General features: G+C 40.2%; 2 protein-coding genes across 17 annotated transcripts in view; one reads left to right on the top strand and one right to left on the bottom strand.

Moving 5' to 3' along the window:
• Nucleotides 1–3,476, bottom strand: part of LOC123510000 (N-acetylglucosamine-6-phosphate deacetylase-like) — a 7,628-nt gene extending 4,152 nt beyond the window's left edge. The window contains exons 1-2 of one of the 6 annotated variants that reach the window (XM_045264671.1): nucleotides 3,456–3,476; nucleotides 131–488 (exon numbers count right to left, since the gene is read on the bottom strand). In XM_045264671.1, the coding sequence (XP_045120606.1) occupies nucleotides 131–341 (211 nt within the window). In that variant the 5' untranslated portion in view covers nucleotides 342–488; nucleotides 3,456–3,476. Of the gene's footprint in view, nucleotides 1–130; nucleotides 489–909; nucleotides 1,056–1,497; nucleotides 1,517–1,560; nucleotides 1,775–3,455 lie in introns of those variants that run through there. The other 5 variants (XM_045264666.1, XM_045264665.1, XM_045264670.1 and 2 more) reach the window with 5 other exon arrangements.
• Nucleotides 3,268–24,745, top strand: LOC123509997 (probable phospholipid-transporting ATPase IIB). 11 transcript variants are annotated; one of them, XM_045264660.1, is made up of 22 exons: nucleotides 3,283–3,395; nucleotides 5,950–6,039; nucleotides 7,638–7,815; nucleotides 8,282–8,426; nucleotides 9,342–9,455; nucleotides 10,059–10,229; nucleotides 10,813–11,040; nucleotides 11,618–11,803; nucleotides 12,002–12,123; nucleotides 12,520–12,742; nucleotides 12,968–13,207; nucleotides 13,896–14,057; nucleotides 14,743–14,754; nucleotides 15,102–15,278; nucleotides 15,484–15,654; nucleotides 16,508–16,681; nucleotides 17,138–17,239; nucleotides 17,737–17,859; nucleotides 18,863–19,083; nucleotides 20,061–20,227; nucleotides 21,740–21,940; nucleotides 22,171–24,745. In XM_045264660.1, exons 3-22 carry the CDS (start codon nucleotides 7,667–7,669, stop codon nucleotides 22,347–22,349), a joined length of 3,267 nt encoding a protein of 1,088 aa, XP_045120595.1. In that variant the 5' UTR covers nucleotides 3,283–3,395; nucleotides 5,950–6,039; nucleotides 7,638–7,666; the 3' UTR covers nucleotides 22,350–24,745. The 11 variants fall into 11 exon arrangements, with proteins under 11 accessions (XP_045120594.1, XP_045120595.1, XP_045120593.1 ...); XM_045264662.1 differs by lacking the exon at nucleotides 3,283–3,395 and adding an exon at nucleotides 3,489–3,608; XM_045264663.1 differs by lacking the exon at nucleotides 3,283–3,395 and adding an exon at nucleotides 3,636–3,650.

Raw genomic sequence — 24,745 nt, 5'->3', positions numbered from 1 at the left:
TTAACTATATCTGAACCTAATTTATTTTTCACCACATTCAACTACAATTCCATTCACTTATAACACAAAACATTCCTTTCATCCATCACTCTACATCTATTACATGCACACAGAAAACACTACAGAATACCATTAATCTGTATATCTATGAAGCCAGGGCAGATGAGGGCATCGTAGCAGTCTACAGTCAGATCTGCTTGCACCTTCTCGTCAAAGAACACAGGCTCCGGATTGACGATGCGGCCGCCACGCACCCACAAGTCATCCTTCACAATGGTTCCGCCACGCACCAGTCGGCAATTCTTGAACTGCACAATCAAGGAGGATGCAATGGATGGCATGGTGAGGATGGAGGTGGTTGGAGATATGTAAGAAGAGATTACTGCACTTTGGGTCTTTTTACTTCAGTTTTTTCTCTTCTCTCTTCTTCCACTAATTCATGTAGTGGTCATTTATTGCAGTTCTGCTTGTGTCAAGTATGCATGTTTCTGGAAAAAGAAAAGTGGTTCTCTGTATCTGCATAAAATGCCATACATTCCTTTTATTTAATGATAATTCTGCTACACTCCCTACTTGAGGTGGTCATGCAAGGGAGAGTCATTTGATATCTGTCTAACATTATGACTATACAGCAAGACACTTCATGAGCCTCCTTTTATCCTCATCCTGAAGACATCTGTAAGTTTATGTATGGTGTTCAATATATAGCAAATCTGTACAGGGGTTTTATGTTATGAAAGCTGATGACATCCAGCTTACTCAGCCACTCATCTATGGATTGGAGGTGACTGACAGCTTGAGATAACACTTGATGAAGGTGATGAAAGGAAATGTTTGCTTCAGTTACCTATGTTCTGTTCTAGGCACCCTGGAAAGTTGGAAGCACATAAACTGAACCTCTTTACTTACTGCACAGCTGAGAAAATGTTGAAAATTTTTGCTGAATTGATGTGTGAAGTAGTAGAAATAGTAGTAGTAGTGGTAGTAGTAGCAGAAAGAATAATATCATGACATGTGCCTGTAGTGTTTGAACTATCTGTACTTAAGATAAAGGATAGCTTATCTTATCTTATCTGCAGATGAGTGATAGTGGTAGAGAAACAGCTGATAATTAGACCAATAATGATATTGATGATGATGGTTATGATAATAATGATGATAATATGAATCACTACTACTACTACTACTACTACTACTACTAAACACTATTACTGCCAACCATTAGACTTGCACCACTCAGCACATTGTATCATTCAGCAGCGCCTTCACTATTCAGCACATATCCGCGGAGCTCATCACGTACTGGTATTCTTTCATCTTTCAATATGAGTAACTTTATGTGAAATAGCTATTAATTAACAGTGCAGCTAAATAAACTCATATGTCATTGAATAATATGATAGGAGTACTCAATAAAAATAAGTTAATGCTCTTGCAACGTTCAGTGAACCCACTTCAGTTTACAAAAACGCATAATACAACAGTAGTATCATTCACCACATTCATCATGACAGTCCTTTCTGTGCCCACAACTCAGCTCATGTCACCTCACTGGCTCACAATCTCATCAGTATCACCTCAGCACTAGCTCAGCATCAACTCAGCACTGCCTCTTAACGCGTCACCTTGCAGTGTACTGGTAACATTCCATCCACACTTGTTGCTGGTCGGTGTCTTGCCTTCTATTATGTTGATCAGCTGTGCACATCAGCTGTAGGCGCCCGGCGGCGACACATTCGTTCTTGCATAGATATCTTTGCACGCGGGCTGAGATGGGATTATATATGTTGCTGTCTCTCATGTGTGATCTCTCTTTGATAATCATAATGTGCGTAGTAATTAAGTGTGTGATAGTAGGAATCCGAAGCGTGTAAATTGTATGTCAAGTAGTGGCAATGCACCGGAGTCTGCTATGCTTACTCATCAATACGAATCTTTCATGAACCACGTGTACTTTCTGGCCCTTGAGAATCCGGTATGTTTATTATTTAATCATTGAGGGCAGTGGTGTAGGTAGTAAGGCGTAACTGATAAGATAACCTTCCTTCAAAGAAAACATAACATGCAGGGGTGACTGCACATACATACTTCACACTTCACAGCTCACGCCCACCCTCATGCAATGTTTGTCACCGACGAGTGAGTAGTTGCAGGTTGGTGGCCTCCATGTCCTTGAGATAGTGAGATGATGTGCAAGGAGAGTGAAAGGTCATTCTTACTATTTATAGGCTATGTGACCTTGTAGTACCATGCAGCAAGGCCAATAAAATATCTTAATTCGTCTAATGCGCACAGCTAATGATCACAAGTCCAGCACGTGATTTTCAAGACATGAATAAAATCCTGCAGTCAGAGTGATAGAACCGACTTGCTAATTTCACAAGCGCGTTTTGGCAAATTTTTCTCACTCTTTCATAGATGAATAGTAGTAGCGGTACGTGGTTGCGGAGGATGTTTGCTGGATGGTATATAGTTGATTAAGAGGCACGCGCGCGTCACTCATTCCCACTCTCACTGTGACACAATCAATTAAGGTACTGACATATATTGCTCTTTTCTGTTCATTACATACAATTGATAGAAAGTGATGATTAAAGGAAACACTCGCGGGACAAAGAATCATGGTTCGGTATACTTCTCAACATTAACAGTTAATTCATGCCTCGGCAGGGACAGCCAAAAGGCGTGATATATCTCCTTCCCCCCCCCCCCACACCTTCATGAGTTCAAAGACAGATTTTCATAGATATTTGAGACGGAACAGCACGAACACATATATACGTAGCTTCTTTTTATTCCCTATATATCACAGCTAACTAAATATAACTAGATAAGCAACACACACACACACACACACACACACACACACACACACACACACACTTATCTGGGCCTTGAGAAATAACTCCAATCCTTGCATTCCCCTGGTTGTATTTCTAAGGATTTTTCCTTCATGTTTCAGTCCTTACTCCAGGAAGGAAGTAAGTTATTCGCTGTTTGTAATTTCCAGCGATTAATCTTAACTTATATAAGTTACCATATATAATAATCATTGGAATTAAGTTTATCAGTCTGCAACAATTTACCTAATGACGGCAAAGCTAATATGTTAAAAGAGAAACATTTTAAGCATCAAACACATTTAGCAGAGCCGCACCACCACCACCACACCATTGAGGCCACTTGAACAGTCTTTTTAATAAAATTACATTATGTAACAACCGTGACAACCAACTTATTGTATTTTTCCCGCCGTTTACACCATGCAATGATGTGATGCGGAGATAAGGCGCTGGCTAGAGCACATCCAGGGTAGCGCGGGTTGGCAGGCCTGGGCGACATTGTTTACATCACACAGCTGAGTCAACGCATCCGGGGTTTTGCAATTTTCATAGGTTTGTGTGCCTTTACTTGTCATATTAAGTTACTGGAACACTGTGGACGTAATTCCTCACCCAGAGCAGGTTGTTCCACTGTTCACAGGTCCAGTGTGAAGAATACAAGGAAAATATATTTCGCACCAAGTCAATGTGGGAGGAGTGGCCAGACTGAAGTGTTGTACTGATGTGCCAAATTTAACTGTTTTATCTTCATGCAGTTAACCCCAAGTAATTTTTTTTTTCGTTACCATCGTGCTTTGAGCGTTCATGGTGCGTTTTCACTCACAAATAGTTTTTTTTATATCTTAACTGATAAGGAGTGCCGGATGCAGTGGTGTAATCTTCACCCTGGGGGATTCTAAGAGGCAGGGAGGCACGTGACCTGCCTAGGGCGTCCTGGACACTGCGGAACCCATGCTTGTGTTGATTTTGATTCCTAGTGAAATTAATTTTCAGTTCTGCTGTATTTAATCAAGCTACCTTGACACAGGATGGACTCAAGATTTTCCTTTTGTGTGTGTTATACTGTTGTGGAGGGATTAGTTTCTACATATATAAAAGTTTGTGAACTTTCAATTAAGTAAATTGTAGGCCATGAAGACACACAGTGTGTACTTTGTGTAGTGAGTATCAAGTAAAGCTTGTGTGAAATTTAGTTTAACTGTGTCTGATTTTATTTTTAAAAAAATCAACTTTTCTCATTTTTCACTGTAATCTAACCATGGTCACTTGTAACTGGCATGTACAGTCTCCTAATTGTCATGTAACATTCTCTTAATGGCACCGTCCTAATGTAGATTTCTCTCCAGCTGTCTTCATTTCCCGGCTCCCCCTTTGCAACTCTTTCACTGAGCTGATGGGACATGAGAATGAAAATATGATCATCAAAACAAATTAACTCTAACTTTAACCAAAAGTAACCTAACCCTAACTTTAATCTAACCTAACCTAAAGTAACATAACCTAGTTGAGACGACACACACCGCTGATGTGTCTTCCCCAGAGCCCCTTTGACCAATAGTGTGGTTGGGTTATGCTAGTTAGGTTAGGTTAGGTTAAAGTAGCTTAAAGTTAGGGTTAGGTTAGTTTTGGTTGTCATATTTTCATTCCCACATCCTGTCAGCTGAGTAAAAGAGCTGCAAAGAGGGAGCCAGGAAATGAGGACATATGGAGGGATGTCTGTATTAGGACAGTGCCCTCTTAACTTTTAGGTAAAATTATCCCAATGAACACTTTTTCATATTAAACTGTGTACATATAATCTGCACTAACCATTGTGAATCTGAGCCTTAGAGGCTGCTGAAATAATACCTGAACAGTGTGAGTTTCAACTGATACAGCTTTGCATCTTATCCTTTGGCCAAATTTATCACTTCATCAAATACATTTTTATGTTGCTCTTATTGAAACTAAGTTTATTAGATCCCTGCCATCTACATAGTTATAGGTTTCCCATTCATATGAATCCTTATTACTGGAAACATGAAATATTTTTGGAGTGTTGAGAGAAATGTTTGGTCACTGAAAGTCAGAATAGTTTGAAACATACTCAGTAAAGTAAGATTTCTGAAATTGTGTGAGTACTTGCTTTCACCCAAAGTCTCTGAAATCACTTGAGTTTACAGATAGGTAGAATGAAATTGCTGTGATCACGGGAGCAGATGATATGCAACATTTTCACTGAGAATGTTTGCTTTTCCCTGACACTAATGTGCCGTACCATTTTAATAACAGTATAAAGAACATGGACATCGAAAAAGAAAAATTAAACGAAGGTGATTAAAGATTGCGAGTCCTTTGTCTTGGAAAACCCAAGCTAAGCCCACATAACCCCAAAGCTGGAGTCTCGGCTTAGCACAGCACCGCCTGCCCTCCCTCCCCCCATGCATGGTGAGCAGGATGTGCCTCCCCCACTCCCCCTGCATGAGTCCAGTACAAGTGCCTGAAACTGACAGGTCTTAACTTTGTCATGGAATGTTTTCTTAGATGTATGAATTGTGTGACTTTTAGCTTCCATTTTTGTATTGTTTATTCATTTATAGTGTGGGATTGGAGCTTTTTTATATATATATATATATATATATATATATATATATATATATATATATATATATATATATATATATATATATATATATATATATATATATATATATATATATATATATATATATATATATATATATATATATATATATATATATATATATATATATATATATATATATATATATATATATATATATATATTTTTTTTTTTTTTTTATGGATGTTGCCTGGTATTTTATTACTCTCATAGCTATATGCTCGTTTATGTAATTTGATACTTTAGTTTTTGAGCTTCTGAATAATTACTGAAGTCTGCTTATCACTCTGCATATCTGTGAAGGAAATGGATGTTAAAATGATGAGCTGGTGGTGACAAAGATGAAGGATTATGCTAATGGTTATGGTTATGGTGTTATTATGATTTTCTCATGTTTGCTTTCCACATAGAACTTGGAAAGGAGAGAGGAGAGTGTCTCATCCACTCTTGTTGTGGCATCTAAAATGAAAGCTTTCTTGACAGATAGTGAGATTGTGAAGGCTGAGAAGGCTGAAGGAGCACAGTGAGGATCATCTTTGGAAACCTCTCGTGGTCAAGGCTTTAGTTACGATGGTGATGACTTGTGTTGAGCTGCTGTGTTGTGTGAAGGGGTTACACCACCACTGCTAAAGGCTTAGTGGTGGCAGGCTGGGAAAATTTTATTGTTATCTCTTTCCACAGACTGTCTTAATACTAATGCTGGTTATCATTTCTAGGGTTTGTGTGGCTGATACTTGCATGGGAGACAAAGAATATATAATGAAAACCATGATATTTCTTTCCATCATATATTCTTAATAGAGAGGGACTAATAGCCATATTCAAATTATTTAAGGACTGGGAAAGTAGCAAGTGATGCAGTAAGACATTTGTACTCACAGGACTTCATTCCTTTTTAGTAAAATCTCAGGATAAAGGCAACCATGAACAAGGGTTAATCAGCCACAGAGATCACAGGTTAGGAGTCAATCAGTTGTGAACAAAAATTTTCTCAGCCTGTCATGAAGAAATCCTTCAGTGCCTTGCTTTCCCCTCACTCTCATTGTTCCTTAGAGGGATGGAGATGTAACTGGCAATGGGACATTCAGTTGTGTTGACAGTCACAGTGCCTCACAGTGGGAGATTGGGAAGTATTGTTAAAGTTGCCACAGTTTAACATTTTATTTTAAATGATGCATGTAGAAAGTAGACTGATTTTATCCACATCTTTGGGGTTTTTAAGTTCTACTTCAGTGGATCATAGAAATAAAAATAATCATAGTAATTTAGGATTAATAGATATATGACATTTAATATTTTAACATTTTTTTTTTTCCTTCTTATTTTATTGTGTGTTAGTGTGGAAGCCATAAGCCAGTGGTTGACAGTAAGTTTGAGGGTTGTGTTGCATGCTTACTGATGTGGCAAGTGTTAAGGCGTGTTAATGTGATCAAACCCAGCCAAGGTTGGAATAAGTCTACATCTGATGAGTGAGACAAGAATGTGTATTGAAGTGTCTGTTAACATATACATGAGTGTGATGTAATGTGAGGTTGTTTACTTATGATCTGAATTTGGTGGTTTGGCTTTGTTTTGATGCGTTTGGTGTGTTGCATGATGGTGATGCACAGTTGTATGTAGAAATGAGGGTTTGCACAAATGGGTTTTTGGACTTTTTTTTTTTTTTGTGTGTGTGTGTGTGTGTGTGTGTGTGTGTGTGTGTGTGTGTGTGTGTGTGTGTGTGTGTGAATCCTAGCCTTACCTTATCTGTATTAGAAGTTTAGTCATTGTAAAAACTTTGATCTTTCAATAGGGACTTGTTAGTCATTATTTTTCATCTTTACTTCTTGCATGCAAGTGGAAATTTGTTTGAAGCTTCTGCATTTCTGCCAGCCTGATTTGCATAAATTCACCTTCAAGTTGCAACATTACAATAATTCTTGTGCTCAGCTTGTGTTGCTTTTCCTTGTTTACCTTCATAACATCTACAGCATTAAGACCAGTAACTGTAAAATACCTTACTTGCAAACTTGATATATTTCACTACATGACGTACAAGCTCACCAGTGAACTGTATGAAATAGTCACTTATTGCTTCACCTATAAACTTAATCTTCATTCCATCACATACAAACCCAGCTAATTTTCAGCAGTGCCACACATAGACGCCAACAAAGACCTCCACATTGCAGACCTCCAAGGCCAAGCAGCAGGCGGTATTATGATGCACGCAGCCGTTGATGGGGATTTTGAGGCTGACGAGTCCCAGTACCTCCTCTCTGACACAGACACAGAGACCCGCACCTTCAGGATGACGGGCACCCAGAAGCTGTGTTGCCTCTCTTACTGCGTGCGTAACTGCCTGGCCCGGTGAGCATTGTGTTGGATTCTTTAGTGAGTTAAAGTGATTTTTTTTTTGTGAATTTATGTGATGTTTTTATTTTCCTCTTTCAAGTGTTTATGGGGATTTTTATCAGAATGTTTCAGTTATTATGATTTTTTTTTAATAGATATAGTAATTGGATTTTATGTTATGATTGTTGTTCTTCCCTTTCAAGTATATTTGTGTAGACTTCATCGGTTAGTTAGTCTTTCATTCAGCCAGCCAACCAGTTAGTGTATCAATCAATTAATCTTTCATTCAGCCATTCAGTTATTAAGTCATTAGATCAAACAGTCCGCCATCTAACCAGTCGATTAGTCTTTTATTTAAACTCATCATTCATTCAGACACAGAAGTTTAACCAGTCAATCAGTCAGTTACTGTGTCCATCATTCATTTAGCTATTCAGTCATTCAGTCAAGCAGTCAGTCAGCACTTGACCCTCCCCTGCAGGCTGTGTGAGGGTCTGGTCAACTGTTGCCTGCGTCGCCGCCAGCTTGCAGCGCGCTCAGTTCGTGTTGGTCACCCCACTGTGGAGAAGTTCCCCGCCAATGTTATACGAAATCAGAAGTACAATTTCATCACCTTCATTCCATTGGTGAGTGACAAGAGTATGCGTGTGTGAGTGTGTGTGTGTGTGTGTGTGTTTGTGTTTGTGTGTGTGTGTGTGTGTGTGTGTGTGTGTGTGTGTGTGTGTGTGTGTGTGTGTGTGTGTGTGTGTGTGTGTGTGTCATGATTTGAGGTCATTAGTGTTTGTTGTGTTGGTATTCCTGATACAATTGTAATGGTTTGAGATCATTGGTGTGTTTGCTTTATTGGTATTGTTTGGTTTGTTGTCTTATCTTATTCTCGTTTTGGATGGCACCTGTTTACTGGAAAAGAAAGACATGTTTGTGATAGAACTGCCATATTTATTATATGTTTGTGCATGTATTTATTGACATTCTTGTTATTGATATAATCTTGGATGTGATATTATGAGATGTGTAATATGTACTTTGATTTTCTTTTGGTGACAAGATTATTGTAACTTTTTCTGGTTTCCAGCTGTTATTCTGATAATATTGTTTCATTTGTGGCTTTATTTATTTATTTGTATTATTTATTTATTTATTTATTTTCATTTATTTCAGATTTTTTACCATGTAACTTTCTGATATATTTTTTTTATGAATATTAATTATTTTCACTTTTTTTTAAAGATTTATTCTATTAATTTATTTTATCATTATTTGTTTATTTATTATTTAATTTTTTTAGCTTATTTTCTAATAATTCACTCTCATTTGTGAATATTGATTTTTATTTGTTTTTTTTATTATATTAACCAACACATTGATTAAATATATCACTCACAACTGTGGCTTATAATTACTGTACTTTCAGTAAAATTGTATGTGGTATTTTTGAAGATCATAGTGAATAAATTTTCAAATGATATTTAGTTTAAACAGTGAAAAGAGGAACAATATTTATTCATGTCATTAACTTCCATGTTGGTCTTTTCTTCCAGGCACTGTTTGAGCAATTCAAGATGTTCCTAAACCTGTATTTCCTAGTCATGGCCACCTCACAGTTCATCCCTGAGCTGCGTATTGGCTACCTCTACACTTACTGGGGGCCCCTGGTGAGTTGACCCTTGCATCTGTAAGTCTAAACTAACCTCACAGTTCTTTCCTAAGCTGTGTATTGTTTATCCACACTGACTGAAGGTCCCTGGAGAGTTATAAGCCTTACTGTTGGAACTATATTTATATATTTAAGTTTTTATGTAACTGACCTAGGGCTGTGCTCTTCAAACATTTTGATCAACCTAGTTTGGTCTTATATACTTTCTTCAAAACCCAGCATGTCGTTTCTGTTGTACCTTTTTACTTTTTGTATGGAAACTAATTCACCTTTTTTTTCTATTTAAGGAAAAATCTGGCCAAGAGCAACAAAAACATTTGAATAAAAAGATCCACTTAGATGCCAGTTCCCAAGCAGGTCTAGGAGAGTCAAAAGAATGGCATAAATATCTTGAAACTTCCCTCTTAAATGAGTTCAGGTCATAGGAAGATGGAAATACAGAAACTGGCAGGGAGTTCCATAGTTTACCAGAGAAAGGGATGAGTGACTGAGAACACTGGTTAACTCTTGCATTAGAGAGGTGGACAGAATAGGGATGAGAGAAAGAAGTTAGTCTTGTGCAGCAATGTAAAGACTTTTGAACACTGCCACCTTCACACAGGGGTTTGTCATCATGGTTACTTTGATCCGTGAGGCGGTGGATGATGTACGGCGCTGGCAGAGAGACAAAGAAGTGAACCAACAGAAGTACAAGAAATTAACACCGCAGGGAGCACAGCGCACCATCACCAGCGCCAACATTAGGGTTGGGGATCTCATATTTGTGGAGAAGGTGAGATGTCTTGCCTGCCTGTCTTGTGAATGGAAGATCTACTTTCTTGTATTTTTTTTCTTTATTTTTGTATTTCGTAATTTTTTCCTGCTTGACAATCTCTTTCTGTATTTGTTGTGTCCATGAGTTCATTTTAGGACTTTTTCTATGCTCTTATTTATATTGTGAACATAAATGAGGATCTCTTCTTGTATTTTTTTTTTTTTCTGCATTTATTGTGGCCTTGATTTCATTCTAGTATTTCTTCAATGCTGTTATTTGTATTGTGAAAGTGAATGAGCATCTCTTCTTTCACTTTATCAGCTAGTTTCTGTTTGGGTTTTGATAGGGAAGCTTAAAATTTTCTGACTCTTCCTGGTCTCAGTGAAGTATCCCTTACTTAGGATCGGTTTTGTACTCACGAAAAATCTTTAATTAGTTTATGTTTAGACATGTAAGCTTAACTTTCTGTGTGTCTTCTTGGTCTCTGTAAAGTATTCCTTATATAGCATGAATTTTATCCTCATGTGAAGAAAGCACTGTGTATGTATTCACCTAGAGACTAACAGACACATCCTTCTAACTCTCCCCTCATCCCTAACAGGACCAGCGGGTGCCGGCAGACGTGGTGTTTCTCCGCACCACCGAGGCGAGTGGCACCTGCTTCATCCGCACAGACCAGCTGGATGGCGAGACAGACTGGAAGCTACGCCTTGCCGTCCCAGTCACACAGAAGCTTGAGACCAATGAAGAACTGTTCTCCATGGATGCAACAGTGTATGCAGAGAAGCCCCAGAAAGACATATACAACTTCATAGGAACTTTCAATAAGGTAAGGTACAATATTGTCCTCACCGTCAGTGCCTAAGATATTGAATGGCCAATTGATGGTGTCTTTTATCTTAGGTATTTAGAGATTAATCTTGACTATTTTGTGGAGACATTATTGACTTCCTTCTTAACCCCTTCGGCACCGGGACGTATTTTGATCTATAGTTTTAAGTGTGATTAGACGATTGTATTGACATTATGAAGGGTCTATGGAGGTCAGAGGTTTAATGGCCAGAGTCTTCACTATTTCAATCCCCACGTGAGTTTGTGAAGCTGTATAAAATCATCAAATAGTAACCACAATGAGTACGGAAAAGTGTAATGGTACTGAAGGGGTTAAAGCATGGCACACCTACTGGAAAATTATCTATTGCATTAAAGACGTTACTTTCATTTAATAAGTTATAATCTCAGTTTGTAGAAGTAATTGACTTCTGATAGTGTGACAGATGTACTAAAAACTATTAGATGTTTAGAATACCTTCACTCTCATAGCAAGTTTTAATTTCTGTATAAATCACTGGCTTGCATCTGACAGTGTTGATGAATGATGGACTTTGTTTGCTTTGTTCTGGCAGCACGACACATCCACAGAGGAATCCCTGAGTGTGGAGAACACCGTGTGGGCTGACTCTGTGGTGGCCTCTGGCAGGCTGCTGGGGCTGGTCATCTACACTGGCTCTGAGACTCGTGCCGTCATGAACAATGCAGCGCCAAGGTCAAAGGTCGGCCTCCTTGACCTGGAAATCAACAATCTAACCAAGGTACTTTGATGAGAGGCAGAATGTTTTCTTTCAGATTAGTTCCCTTCCATCTATCAAGAAAACTCTGAGTATATCATACTGTGTGAGGACTAGCATGATGATGTGTCAAGGGTTGCCTCATATCTTGATAGTTTTGGTGGCAGTGGTGGTGGTGGTGGAAGTGACAATTGATGATGATGTGCTGCTCCTCCCTGCCAGCTGCTGTTTGTAGCAGTGCTGGGCCTGACAGTGGTGATGATGCTCCTGAAAGGGTTCAGTGGCCCCTGGTACCGCTACTTCTTCAGGTTCATGCTTCTCTTCTCCTACATCATCCCCATCAGGTAAGGAATGCTCTGCTCTCCATCATTCACAATTTCAATCAGGATAAAATGACAAATTTTTATATTTGCAAATCAGAACATTTGTGAGTGGAGAGTCTGAATTGAGGGGGTTCTATGAACACAGAAAGAAAAGTTAGATGAAGTAACAATTAAACTACTTTCTCTCACTCCTGTTTTGTCCACCTTCCTAATGCAAGAGTTAACAGTATTCACAGTCTGTCTTCCTTTTCACTGGTAAACTCTGCAATTCCCTGTCTGCCTCTGTATTTCCTTCCTCCAGTAACTTGAATTCTTTCAAAGGGGAGGTCTTGAAGACATTCCTCCAATTTTTTATAATTCTTTTTATAAGAATGTATGAATAGAAAAAAAGACAAACCAATCCAAACCTTTGCCCAGCCTGCGAGTGAACCTGGACGTGGGGAAGGCCTTCTACTCATGGGTCATCCACCGAGACAAGGAGATGCAGGGCACAGTGGTCCGGTCCACCACTATCCCCGAGGAGCTGGGCCGCATCACCTATCTCCTCACCGACAAGACTGGCACACTCACCCAGAACGAGATGGTGTTCAAGATCCTCCACCTCGGCACTGTGGCCTATGGGTCAGACACTTTTGATGAGGTGTGCCCCCCCTTTCTCTCTCTCTCTCTCTCTCTCTCTCTCTCTCTCTCTCTCTCTCTCTCTCTCTCTCTCTCTCTCTCTCTCTCTCTCTCTCTCTCTCTCTCTCTCTCTCTCTCTCTCTCTCTCTCTCTCTCTGTGTGTGTGTGTGTGTGTATGGCTTTATATGTTTATCTGTTTACAGTAGGCAATCCTTCACTACCTACACATTGACGCACATACACACAGGTGACAGCACACGTGGCGACCTTCTTTGGCAAGGACAGCAGCAGTGGTCAGGGAGCCTCAGCCACGCCCACACGCATGCGGAGGACGGTGGTGACGCGGGTTGGCGAAGCAGTGAAGGCCTTAGCACTCTGCCATAATGTGACACCTGTGTATGAGGAAGGAGTCAACCCAGCACTGGAGGAGGGAGACGAGATCCAGACCAGCCACAGTGTCAACTATCAAGCCTCAAGTCCCGATGAGGTGAGGCAAGACTGTGCTGGGAGAGGTGGGGAGATGGTGAGGTTTTGCTGATTTCTTCTAAGTGGGGCAGGCTGTGGTAAGAGAAGTAGGGAGATAGTGAAAGGATCCAGACCAGCCACACTGTTAATAACCAAGTCTCTAGTCCTGGTGAGGTGAGGCAAGACAGTGCTGGGAGAGGTGGGGAGATGGTGAAGTTTTGTTGATTTCTTTTAAGTGAGGGTAGAGAAGTAGGGAGATGGTGAAAGGATCTAGACCAGCCACAGTGTTAACTACCAAGCATTTACTCCTGGTGAGATGAGGCAAGACTGTCATGGGAGAGGTGGAGAAATGAAGGAAGAAGTTTTTCATATCTGTTTGTTGATAAAGATAACCTTGTTTGGTTTTATAGAAGTTCCATGATTTTGTCTTGATGCTCTTTCAGAGATTTTCATGGTAGTAAGAATGATAATGATACTACTTCTGTTATTTTCCATTCATCTATCTATCTATCTATCTATCTATCTGTCTATCAATCAACATAACAGGCCAATAATCCCACATTGCATGACCCAGACAAGGCAACACACACACACACACACACACACACACACACACACACACACACACACACACACACACACACACACACACACACACACACACTGCATCCTATTGACAATAACAACACTAACAATAACACCAACAACAGGTGGCGCTGGTGAAGTGGACGGAGAGTGTTGGCCTGCCTCTTGTGCACCGTGACCTGACCACCCTGACCTTACGCACACCTCAGGGCAAGATGCTGACCTACACAGTGCTTCAGATCTTCCCTTTCACCTCAGAGTCCAAGAGGATGGGCATCATTGTGAGGGTGAGCACACCTGGGGCACACTAACTCCGAGCCTTACATTTCTGGTCCTGCCTGTCTTGGGTTTGTGTTCGTTAATCTTGACTTTGTTCTTTGTGAGGGTAAGGACTCCTGGGGTACTAGCTTTCTTTCCTCCTTCCTTCTTCTCTTTCTTTTCTACTTCCTTCCTTACTTTCTTCCTTCCTTTCTTTCTTTCTTTCTTTCTTTCTTTCCTTCTTTCTTTCTTTCTTTCTTTTTATCTTTCTTTCTTCCATCCTTCCTCTCTTCCTCTCTTTCTTTTTCTTTTTTCTTCCTACTCTCTTTCCTTCTTTCCTTCCTTCTTTCCTACCATCCTTCCTTCTTTCCTACCATCCTTCCTTCTTTCCTCCCTTCCTTCCTTCTTTCTTTTTCTCTCCTTTCTTTCATTCTCTCATTCTTTTCCTTCCTTCCTTCCTTCATACCTTCCCTCCCTCCCTCCCTCCCTCCCTCCCTCAATCAACACCTCAATGCCACATAGGAACCCTTCCAACACTGGTCTTGATTCATAAAAATTCTCTGCACTGTGAATCTTTAGTTCTGTGTATCTGGGATTTGTTTTTTGTTCATCTTGACCATTAATTCTGTGTGTTTTCTGCTTTAATTTTACTCTGAGCTATGTAAGAAATAATGACTGATCTTATTTGTTGCTTTATGTTTACAATGAGTGCAGGAGCGAATGGAGGTGAAGTATTTTTCTCTTTCGTTGTTTTCTGTCTCCTGTCTGAGGAGTGTTAAGACCTTAAGTACATTTGATACATTTAGTGTGTTTGTTGGTGGATCAGTACAATATCTATGTGTTTGTTGATGAGTTTATACAATACCTGTGTGTTTGTTGATGAATTATACAACATTTATGACTATGCTGACAAATCAATGGAATATCCTTGTGTGTTTGTTGAGTTGATGTCATAATTTTGCTTTGTTGATGAATTAATGTAGTATCTGTGTCCATGCTGACCATTGAATGTAATACTGTACCTGTGTGTTTGTTGGTGAGCTAATACAATGCTTGTGTATTTATGGCATCAGGATGAGTCATCGGGCCAGGTGGTGCTATACATGAAGGGGGCAGACACAGTGATGGCATCCATGGTGGAGTACAATGATTGGCTGGAGGAGGAGTGCATCAATCTGGCTCAGAAAGGTCTCCGCACACTGGTGGTGGCCCGCAAGGTGCTCACCACTGAACAGTACACTCACTTTGAGGTGCGTTCAGTTCTGTGCTCGAAGGAATTGGATATTTTTGCCATACGTTAGTCAGTTGGTGTGGAAGTATGTGGCCAGCTGTGATATACCTAAGCTCCTGGGATATAGTAGTGGGGATCTGTGAAGCTATCTCTGTCCAGCAATATTGTGACTCTTTCCTACCTTCCTTTCCTTTTTTTATTCTAATCAATTAATCTTTCCTCAGCAACGTTACAATGCAGCCAAGCTAAGTGTGACGGAGCGAGGGAGTCGAGTGGCGGCGGTGGTAGAGACCCTGGAGTGTGACCTGGAGCTGCTGTGCCTTACTGGAGTGGAGGACAAACTGCAGACCAATGTGAAGCAGACGCTGGAGCTGCTGAGGAACGCTGGCATGAGGGTGAGCAGTGAGCGTGTTTGTGGTGGGACATTCAGTGGTGTGCCTTGTCTGTGCCAGCTGTGTGAGAGGGTGGTTCATGCTATTCCTGGATGTTGACAGGGCTTTGTGTGAGTAATGTGTGTATGAGTGTGTGATGCTTTATCTGAGCTGCTCTGTATGGTGGTGTTTGTGTGGTATATAGATGGATAGATAGTGTAAGAGGAGGAGAAGAAAGAAGGATGTTAACTTGTCTATACCTTTCCTTTCTTTACTATCACTAACAATCTTTCCTTCACTACTGCTTATCTTTTCCTCCTACTGACCACTTGATATGTTTTCTCCTCTCTTCGTAACATCTCACATCTCTTTCTCACACTGACAACCACAGTCTTGCAAACCATATTACGCAAACATTTTCACTGTCACCACACACTCTTAACACGCTAAACTAAACCAATTGAGCTATACCATCAGTCCATTCATCCTACATTCACTGCCACATCCCATTCTTACACACACAACCACAATCCTACACACACAAACATTTTTACTGTCACCACAATCACTCCTAACAACTAAACCAATTAAGCTCTGCCCCTCTGATCCTCCCCAACACACATCCCATCACTTACCTTCCTTTACAACACATATACTTATCTCCCTGCACTGTTATTGTCACCTGTATGCAAGTCTTCATAATGTTCTCCTCTGTCTTGGGTCCACGTGTAGTGTGTTGTGTGTGTGCTTGTAGTGAGGAAATGAATAACACATCTATTTTGAACTGTGGACATCCTGCACGTATGTGTGTGTGCGTGTGTGTGACCTAACAACTAACCCAACCAAGCTGTGCCATCACTCCACACTTCACCCACAGATCTGGATGCTGACAGGTGACAAACTGGAGACAGCTACCTGCATTGCCAAAAGCTCCCGTCTAGTCTCACCAAACCAAGGCCTCCACATCATGGGCTCACTGGGCTCACGACGGGAGGCTCACCTGGAATTAAATGCGCTCAGGAGGAAGAGTGACTGTGCCCTCATTATCAAGGTGAGTGATGAGTGTAGGCAGAGAATGAAGGATGTACTGAAGGGGGTGAGAATTAAGAGTACCATTTCTTCACTTAATCACTCATTCACTCACTCATCCACTTTCACTCATTTATTCCCTTGTTTGCTCCCTCTCTCCCTCCTTTTCTTCTTTCTTTCTTTCTCCTTCCCTCTTTCTTTCTTTTTCTTTCTTTCTTTCTTTCTTTCTTTCTTTCTTTCTTCCTCCCTCCCTCCCTCCCTCCCTCCCTCCCTCCCTCCCTCCCTCCCTCCTCCTTCCTTCCTTCCTTCCTTCCTTCCTTCCTTCCTTCCTTCCTTCCTTCCTTCCTCCCTCCCTCCCTCCCTCCCTCCCTCCCTCAAAATAGGTAAACACTGCAATCATAACAAGACCTAACCACCAGGAACCCACAGCTTGGTTATCCTAGCAGCACTGTAACCTTCCCTGTTGCTCTTTGGCCAGGGTGATGCCTTGGAGACCTGCCTGCAGTACTATGAGCATGAACTGATGGATCTGGCAGTGCAGTGTCCTGTTGTGGTGGTGTGCAGATGCTCCCCGACACAGGTACGCCACTCTCACCTCTACTGCATTCTCTTCAGGCTTTTTTTTTGTTTTATGTCTCACCTTTTTTTATAATTTATTTTTATGTAGGTTGGCTCTCTCTTGATTTTAGTTCTTTTTATTTTTTATTTGATTTTTTTTTATATGTTTATTTGTTACTTCCATTGTGTTGTCAAGATTCTCTCTCTCTCTCTCTCTCTCTCTCTCTCTCTCTCTCTCTCTCTCTCTCTCTCTCTCTCTCCAATTTGTTACTTTCACTGTGTAGCAAAGACTCTATCTCTCATTATTGCTTTCTTTTTTCTCTTTAGTTTTGTTTTGAATAGTTTATTTCATCATTAAAATCTTACAACTACTGTTCTTTTTTTTCTTTTCCATGTATCAGTGGAATTATATTTTGCAACAATAATATAATATCCATACATTTTAGTACACATGACAACTACCAGTGTGAGTCATAGCACAGTGGCCATCATTCATCTCACTCATCTTTGACTTGGCAGAAAGCAGCTGTGGTGAGGCTGATCCAGCGACACACAGGCAAGCGCACAGCAGCGGTGGGCGACGGAGGCAATGATGTGTCCATGATCCAGGCGGCAGATGCAGGAGTTGGCATTGTGGGCAAGGTGAGGCAGGGTGCAGGGAGGCAGGGTGAGGCAGGGTGCAGGGAGGCAAGGTGAGGCAGGGTGCAGGGAGGCAAGGTGAGGCAGGGTGTAGGGAGGCAAGGTGAGGCAGGGTGCAAGGAGGTAAAGTGAGGCAGGGTGCAGGGAGGCAAGGTGAGGCAGGTGCAGGGAGGCAAGGTGAGGCAGGGTGTAGGGAGGATAGGGAGAAGCACAGGGAGACTTAAGGCAGCTGTTCAATTGCATTTTAATCACACATGGATTCTACAAAATCTGCCAGTCTGGGAGTAATAGAAGTGTGCATGTGCTGCTTTACAAAGTGATCTAGCATAGTAATGACACTGGGATTATTAAACTGACATTCCCTTCTTTAATTATTCTGTTGTATACATCTTAAGAACCCGTGACTGGGGAGTAGCAAAAGCAAAGCAAGAAGACAAGACTCCACTTTCTCAGCAACACCAGAAACATTAAGATAATTTCTGTGTAAGATTACAAAAAAAGGAAAAAAACATGACTTTGGTATGCACAAAACTTAATTCTCTCACCAGCACCAGCAAGTTAAGGGACTAACACCATTTAAGATCAAAAGCACTTCTCATTCCTTCAGCACATCATTCTACCATACACAAGACTCCTCATTCCCTTCTCACCATTCAAAATAAGAAAAGGCACTTCACTTCACCACAAACAAAGACCTTCATTATTCTAGCACCATTTAAGAAAATAAAACTGCCACTTCACTATCACCCACAAGATTCCTCATTCCCTTAACACCATTCATGATGGGAAAAAAAGACACCACTTCATCACACACAAGGACCCTCATTATTCTAGCACCATTTAAGAGAATATAGCACTTCACCCTCACACACAAAATTCCTTATTCCCTTAACACCATTCAAGATAGGAAAAAAGACACCACTTCATCACACACAAGGACCCTCATTCTAGCACCATTTAAGAGAATATAGCATTTCACTGTCACACACAAGCTATTCACCCACAGGAAGGCAAGCAGGCATCACTCGCAGCAGACTTCAGCATTGAGCAGTTCCAGCACATTGCCCGCCTCTGTCTTGTCCACGGCCGCAACTCCTACAAGCGGTCGGCAGCGTTGTCCCAGTTCGTGATGCACCGTGGCCTTATCATCTCCACCATGCAGGCCATCTTCTCCTCCATCTTCTACTTCTCCAGTGTTGCGCTCTACCAAGGTTTCCTCATGGTCGGGTAAGTGTGTGTCTGTGTTTGTCTGCTGTTTTCTGTCTATCATTAAACAATCATAATTTTTTATATTTAGTTTTTCATCTTTGTTTTTTTTCTTGTTAGGGTAAGTGTGTATTTGTGTATCTGTTTGTGTTTGTCTTGCTACTTTCTGTCTCTTATTAATTATCATCTCATTTTATATTGATTTTATTTATTTATTATTTTTATACTTGTTTGGGTAAGTGTGTATTTGTCTATCTGTTTGTGTTTGTATGCCTGTGTGTGTTATGTGTGTTTGCCTGTTTGTGTTTATCTTGATATTTTCTATGTCTTATTAACTATCATCTCGTTTCTTTTTCCTTTTTTTAGAGTAAGTGTATTTATCTATCTGTTTGTGTTTGTCTATGTGTGTTTGTCGGTTTGTGTTTGTCTTGATATTTTCATTTCATATTTACTTTTTATCTTTTTTTCTTTCTTATTAGAAAAAAAAATGACACGTAGAGAGATTTTGATGAATCGTATATATCTGTTTGTGTTTCTATTTGCTGTCTTTCTATCTTTATCTATCATCTGTCATTTCTTACTTATTTTTTTGTCCTTCTGTTCATTTTCTTTATCGTTCATCTCTGTGTTTCATTGTGTACAACCTTTGCTTCATCTATTATGGCACTAACAGGCTGCTTGGTCAGGAGGGAAGACTAAAACATGGTGATATTTGAGTACAGTCTGTTGTATTACCGTGGCTACAATCATACAAAGGAAATGAACCAGTGTGTCCCCAACTCTGAAACTCCTTATCTGCTTCTGTATTTCCATCTTCGTATGATCTGAACACATTTAAAAGGTTTAAAGACATTTATTTCATTCTTTTGGCCAGCTCTCTCAGACTAGCTTGGGGATTAGCATCTAAGTGGGCCTTTTTTTTTTTTTTAATATTTTTGTTGCCCTTGGTCAGATTTCCCCTCTTACAAAAAAAGAAAAAAAAATCCCCTCTTCTGCAGGTATGCCACAATCTACACCAACTTCCCTGTGTTCTCCCTCGTGCTGGATCAGGACGTGTCACCCGCCATTGCCCTCACCTACCCTGAGCTGTACAAGGACCTCACCAAGGGCCGCTCACTGTCCTACAAGACCTTCTTTGTCTGGGTACTCATCAGCATGTATCAAGGTTCGTGTGTTGACTTGCCTGAGATTTTCTTATTGCAGTAGGTTAAGCTTTGAAGATAATTATTCTTTGATTTTTAGAAGATTATTTTGGCTTTACTTTTGAGACTGGCATTCTTAGTTGTTGTCTATTTATTTATTTATTTCATTTATTTTTTCATATCTTTCTTACTTTCTTTCTTTTTTATTTATTTATTTATTTATTTATTTATTTATTTATTTATTATTTTGCCTCTTTATTACCCCTGTCTCATGCCTTCTCTTTAAAGGTGTTCAGGACCTTAGCTAGGCAAGGGTTTTCTTTTTCCTATTTTCTCCTTTTCTCTACTTAATGGTCTTATTTACTTCTTTGTCTCACCAGCCCTTGAGTTTTGTTTTTCCCTACTTTAAGCCTCTTTGTTCCTACACTTTTCTTTGCTTCGCAGTTCACACCATCTTTTCTTTCTCTGACATCTGTTATTTAATTTTTCCACCCTGAGTCATTGCATGTAGTTTAATCCAGTTCTTGTATGCATGTATGGACCTGTTTCTCTTTGTGTTGGTCCAGTTATTCCCTTCTTTGTTTATATTTTTGTGCTTTTAGTTTGATAATGAGTAGCTAAGAAAACCAAATTCTATCTTCCTTCTCTCTTATTTATCTTTCATTATTGCAGTGCTCTCGGTCATTCGTTAAATCACTGTCTCTTTTCATTCTTTGCTCTATATTTGTTCTATCTTTCAAATCTATTCTTTCTCATTGTATTTGTCTTATGTATACTTCTTTCTTGCTCTACCTTTATTCAACCAGTCGTTCTGTTCTCCATCTTCTAATTTTATATTGTCTTATTTGACCTCTTTCTCCTATTCTTCTGACTGTTTTATCCCTTTTTCCTTTTTCCTCTTCTTATATCTTCTTTTTCTGTCTCTCTTCTTGTTCTCCCTCTTTTTGTATTCTCCTCCATCTTCTCTTTTACCGTTTTATCCCTTTTCCTTTTACCTCTTTTTGTATCTTCTTTTTCTATCTTTCTCTTATTCTTCTCCCTCTCTTTGTATCTTCCTGTTTTATCCCTTATTCCTTTTCCTCCTGTTTTATCATCTTTCTCATCTCATTTACTTTATTCAATCAATCAATCTATTCTTTCCTTCTCTTTTTATATCTTCTTATTTTATCTTTCTCTTATTCTTCACCCTCTTTTTTGTATCTCACTATTTTATTCCTTCCTCCTTTTTTCTCCTATTTTATTTGTTCTCCTCCATCTTCTCTTTTTATATTTCATTTTATCTTATTCTCTTATTTTTCTCCTTTTTTTGTATCTTATTGTTTTATCCATCCTTCCTTTTTTTCTATTTCATTTGTTCTTATCTTCTTTTTTTATATCTTCTTGTTTTATCTCTCCTATTCTCTTTCTTTTTCTATCTTACTATATTATCCTTTCTTCCTTTTCCTCCTATTTTATCATCCTCATCTTGTCCACCTTATTTGTCTTTGATGCGTCTTCAGTCAGTGTGTCAGACCACCCTGCTGTCTTTCCTGCAGGTGGAGTGCTCATGTACGGTGCAATGCTGCTGTTTGAGGATGAGTTGATACATGTGGTGAGCATCAGCTTCACCTCTCTCATCCTGACGGAGCTCTTGATGGTGGGACTCACGGTACGCACTTGGCATCCCCTCATGGTGGTGGCGCAGTTCATCTCCCTCGGATTCTATGCACTCTCTGTCATCTTCATGCATTACTTTGGTGAGTTGGAGTGTTGGGGAAGCTGTGTTTGTGAAGATGTGGGAGATGTGTGTGTGTGTGTGTCTGTTTAGATTGTGTCTAGATTTTGGCATTTGTGTGTGGATATTTGCTAGTGGCCTCACAGTTTCCTTAAGTACATTTTTTTTTTTTCTTCCACATGCCAATATTCCACTTTCTTCTCTCCTCCATCACACACTAACACTCCTTCCTTCATCCTCTTCTGCCACCAGACTGGGAGTTCATCAAATCAAAGGACTTCTTCTGGAAAGTCCTCGTCATCACCCTCGTCTCCTGTCTACCGCTTTACATTCTCAAGTTCCTGAGACGCAAGTTCACGCCTCCAACTTACTCCAAGCTGGAAGAACTCAACACCTTCGGGAGCTCCAGCCTCACACAGCAGCAACCATGAGGCGGCTGCTGTGTGTTGGGTGCTGTGGTGTGCTGAGTATGAGTTTGCAGAGGGTATGTTAGTTGTCAGAGCAGTGGTAGGGTTTGTGAGGCTGTGTAGGGTGTGATAAGGAGACCAGTGCTGTGCCAGGGTGTGGTAGGAGGGTCAGGGCAGTGCTAGGGTGTGAGAGAGCTGCTGCAGCAATGGTACAGTGTTGTTGTGATATCAAGGCAAGTATGGTGTGAGTTATTGAGAGTTACATCCTTGCAAGCTGTGTGTGTAAAAAATGCCATAATTCTACAAAAGATAGGGTGAGTAAGACTATATATTGAGTTATCCCTTGGTGCAACTGCCAAAAGAAGTGATTATTCCAACAAAAGGTGATGGAAAGCTAAAAAATTCATGACAGTGTAATAATTAGATCCGTCTTCCACAGAGGTACAGTAGCCTGAAAGGTGAACTAATGACAGGTGTGGCACAGGTGATATAGAAGCTAGTGTAGGACAGGATAGAAGCAGGTGTATTTTGAATATGAGGTGATATGGGCATACAGGGAGGGGGATGTGGGGTGTGAGGTGAGGCAGAGGTGCATATCAGGTGTTTATCAGCTGTGAGGTTCTTATGTACAGCATTACCGGGAGTGTTCATCTCTCGGGGCTTAGAGTAGCTTGGGTCTGGCAACACCCAGCGGACTTATTCAAGATGAAGTGCCTAGTGGTGGGGTGCATCCTTGGCCCCTACAGATTCATCACACGTCTGGTAATAATCAAAATGTGACACCCTTTCAAATATTTCCTTCCCGTCTCTTTCTCTTTCATTGGTTAGAGGAGTGCATTCATTCATTCATTCATAACTGGTTTGCTGTTTTATAGCTACAATATTTTTTATTGATAATGCTAAGCTGTTATACACTAACCTAAATTTTGTAGTTGTGATGAAATGTATGCTCTTCTTTCACTGGTGTAATTTGAGGGAAGGTCCTTGTGAAGGCTTCCCTGGTGTGTGTGTGTGTGTGTGTGTGTGTGTGTGTGTGTGTGTGTGTGTGTGTGTGTGTGTGTGTGTGTGTGTGTGTGTGTGTGTGAGTGAGGGTAATTCACTGAGCTTTAATTGCACATAAATACATTACAGTCAGAGGGTGTGGCACAGAGCACATATTATGGATAAAGCAAGTCTTCAGAGGCCTTGTGTGTGCAGGTGAGTGTTGTGAGTGAGTGTGAAAGAGACTGGTGGCCATTGTGATCTTTTAAAATGTAATTGCCAAAAGGGTATAATGTTATGAATTCCAAGGCATCAGGAGGGAGGACAAACCAAGTACTAATATGGGAATGGTCTCTCTGCTTCCTGATGTCTGTGGTCTCTCCTGTCATTGCATCATAGGGAAAGGTGATAAGGTTCTCTAACATATTGAGTGCTGTGCTTCAAGAGGTGGTGGGCATGTAATAGTGTTCATATAGTGAGTGCTGTGTGCTGATGAAAGGTGCAGAACATTCATCTTCCTAACCTAACCCAACCATCTAGAATTTCACACACTGGTAATGGGAATGGTAGAGAAAAGGGATAGGCTCATGTCTATTTTTGGATGAAGTGAATGTAGATAAATGTTTTTATAGACAGAGGTTAGTGTTAGCCTCTCAGTTGCCATTATTTTTCCCCTTTTTTTTCAATTCATGGTGTGTGTGTGTGTGTCTGTTTTCTGTTTGTCATGCAGGCTGGTGCTGGAAGCTTGCTGTTGGCAGAGACAGATCTGAAGTTTCAAAAGTTTATGATAGTTTAGTTTATTTCTTAGTTACTGTTATTTATCATCACTTTTCAAGTTTCTTCATGATTTTATCATTAAGAAGCATCTGTGTTTTTTGTACATCACTGCTATTTCATAATCTTCATAACCACCAAGACAACACACACACACACACACACACACACACACACACACACACACACACACACACACACACACACACACACACACACACACACACACACTGGTGAACCATCTGTTCTTACACCTCCTTCATTGCTGTCGGTTTCCTTTTCCATGAGACATGTGTCTTAGAGATAGTGGGAATCACTCCTAAAAGTTCCCAATTGGTTATTTCTGATGAGATTTTTGTTCACTGGCTGGGATGCCATTGGTACTTAGGCTCACCAGTGAATATTTTAACTATTCAATGTATTTACTAAACATATGAAAAGATGACAACTTCCCACTGGCCTATATACATGCATACATACATATGTGTTAATGATTTCTATGTGTAATTTTGTCATAAATGCATATTTTATTATATTTTCTTAGATGAGGATGAGTCTTGTCCTCTGTGTTGTGCTGACGGACACTTCCTACCTCTGGCGCGTGCTGGAGTTGTAAAAAGCCAGTATTTATGATTCTCTGAGAAAATAAAAGCAATTTTGTACTC

Source organism: Portunus trituberculatus, chromosome 28 (genome assembly GCF_017591435.1).
Source record: "Portunus trituberculatus isolate SZX2019 chromosome 28, ASM1759143v1, whole genome shotgun sequence".
NCBI lineage: Eukaryota > Metazoa > Arthropoda > Malacostraca > Decapoda > Portunidae > Portunus > Portunus trituberculatus.
The sequence above is the reverse complement of the archived record's forward strand: the minus strand, read 5'-3'. Positions and strand labels throughout refer to the sequence as shown.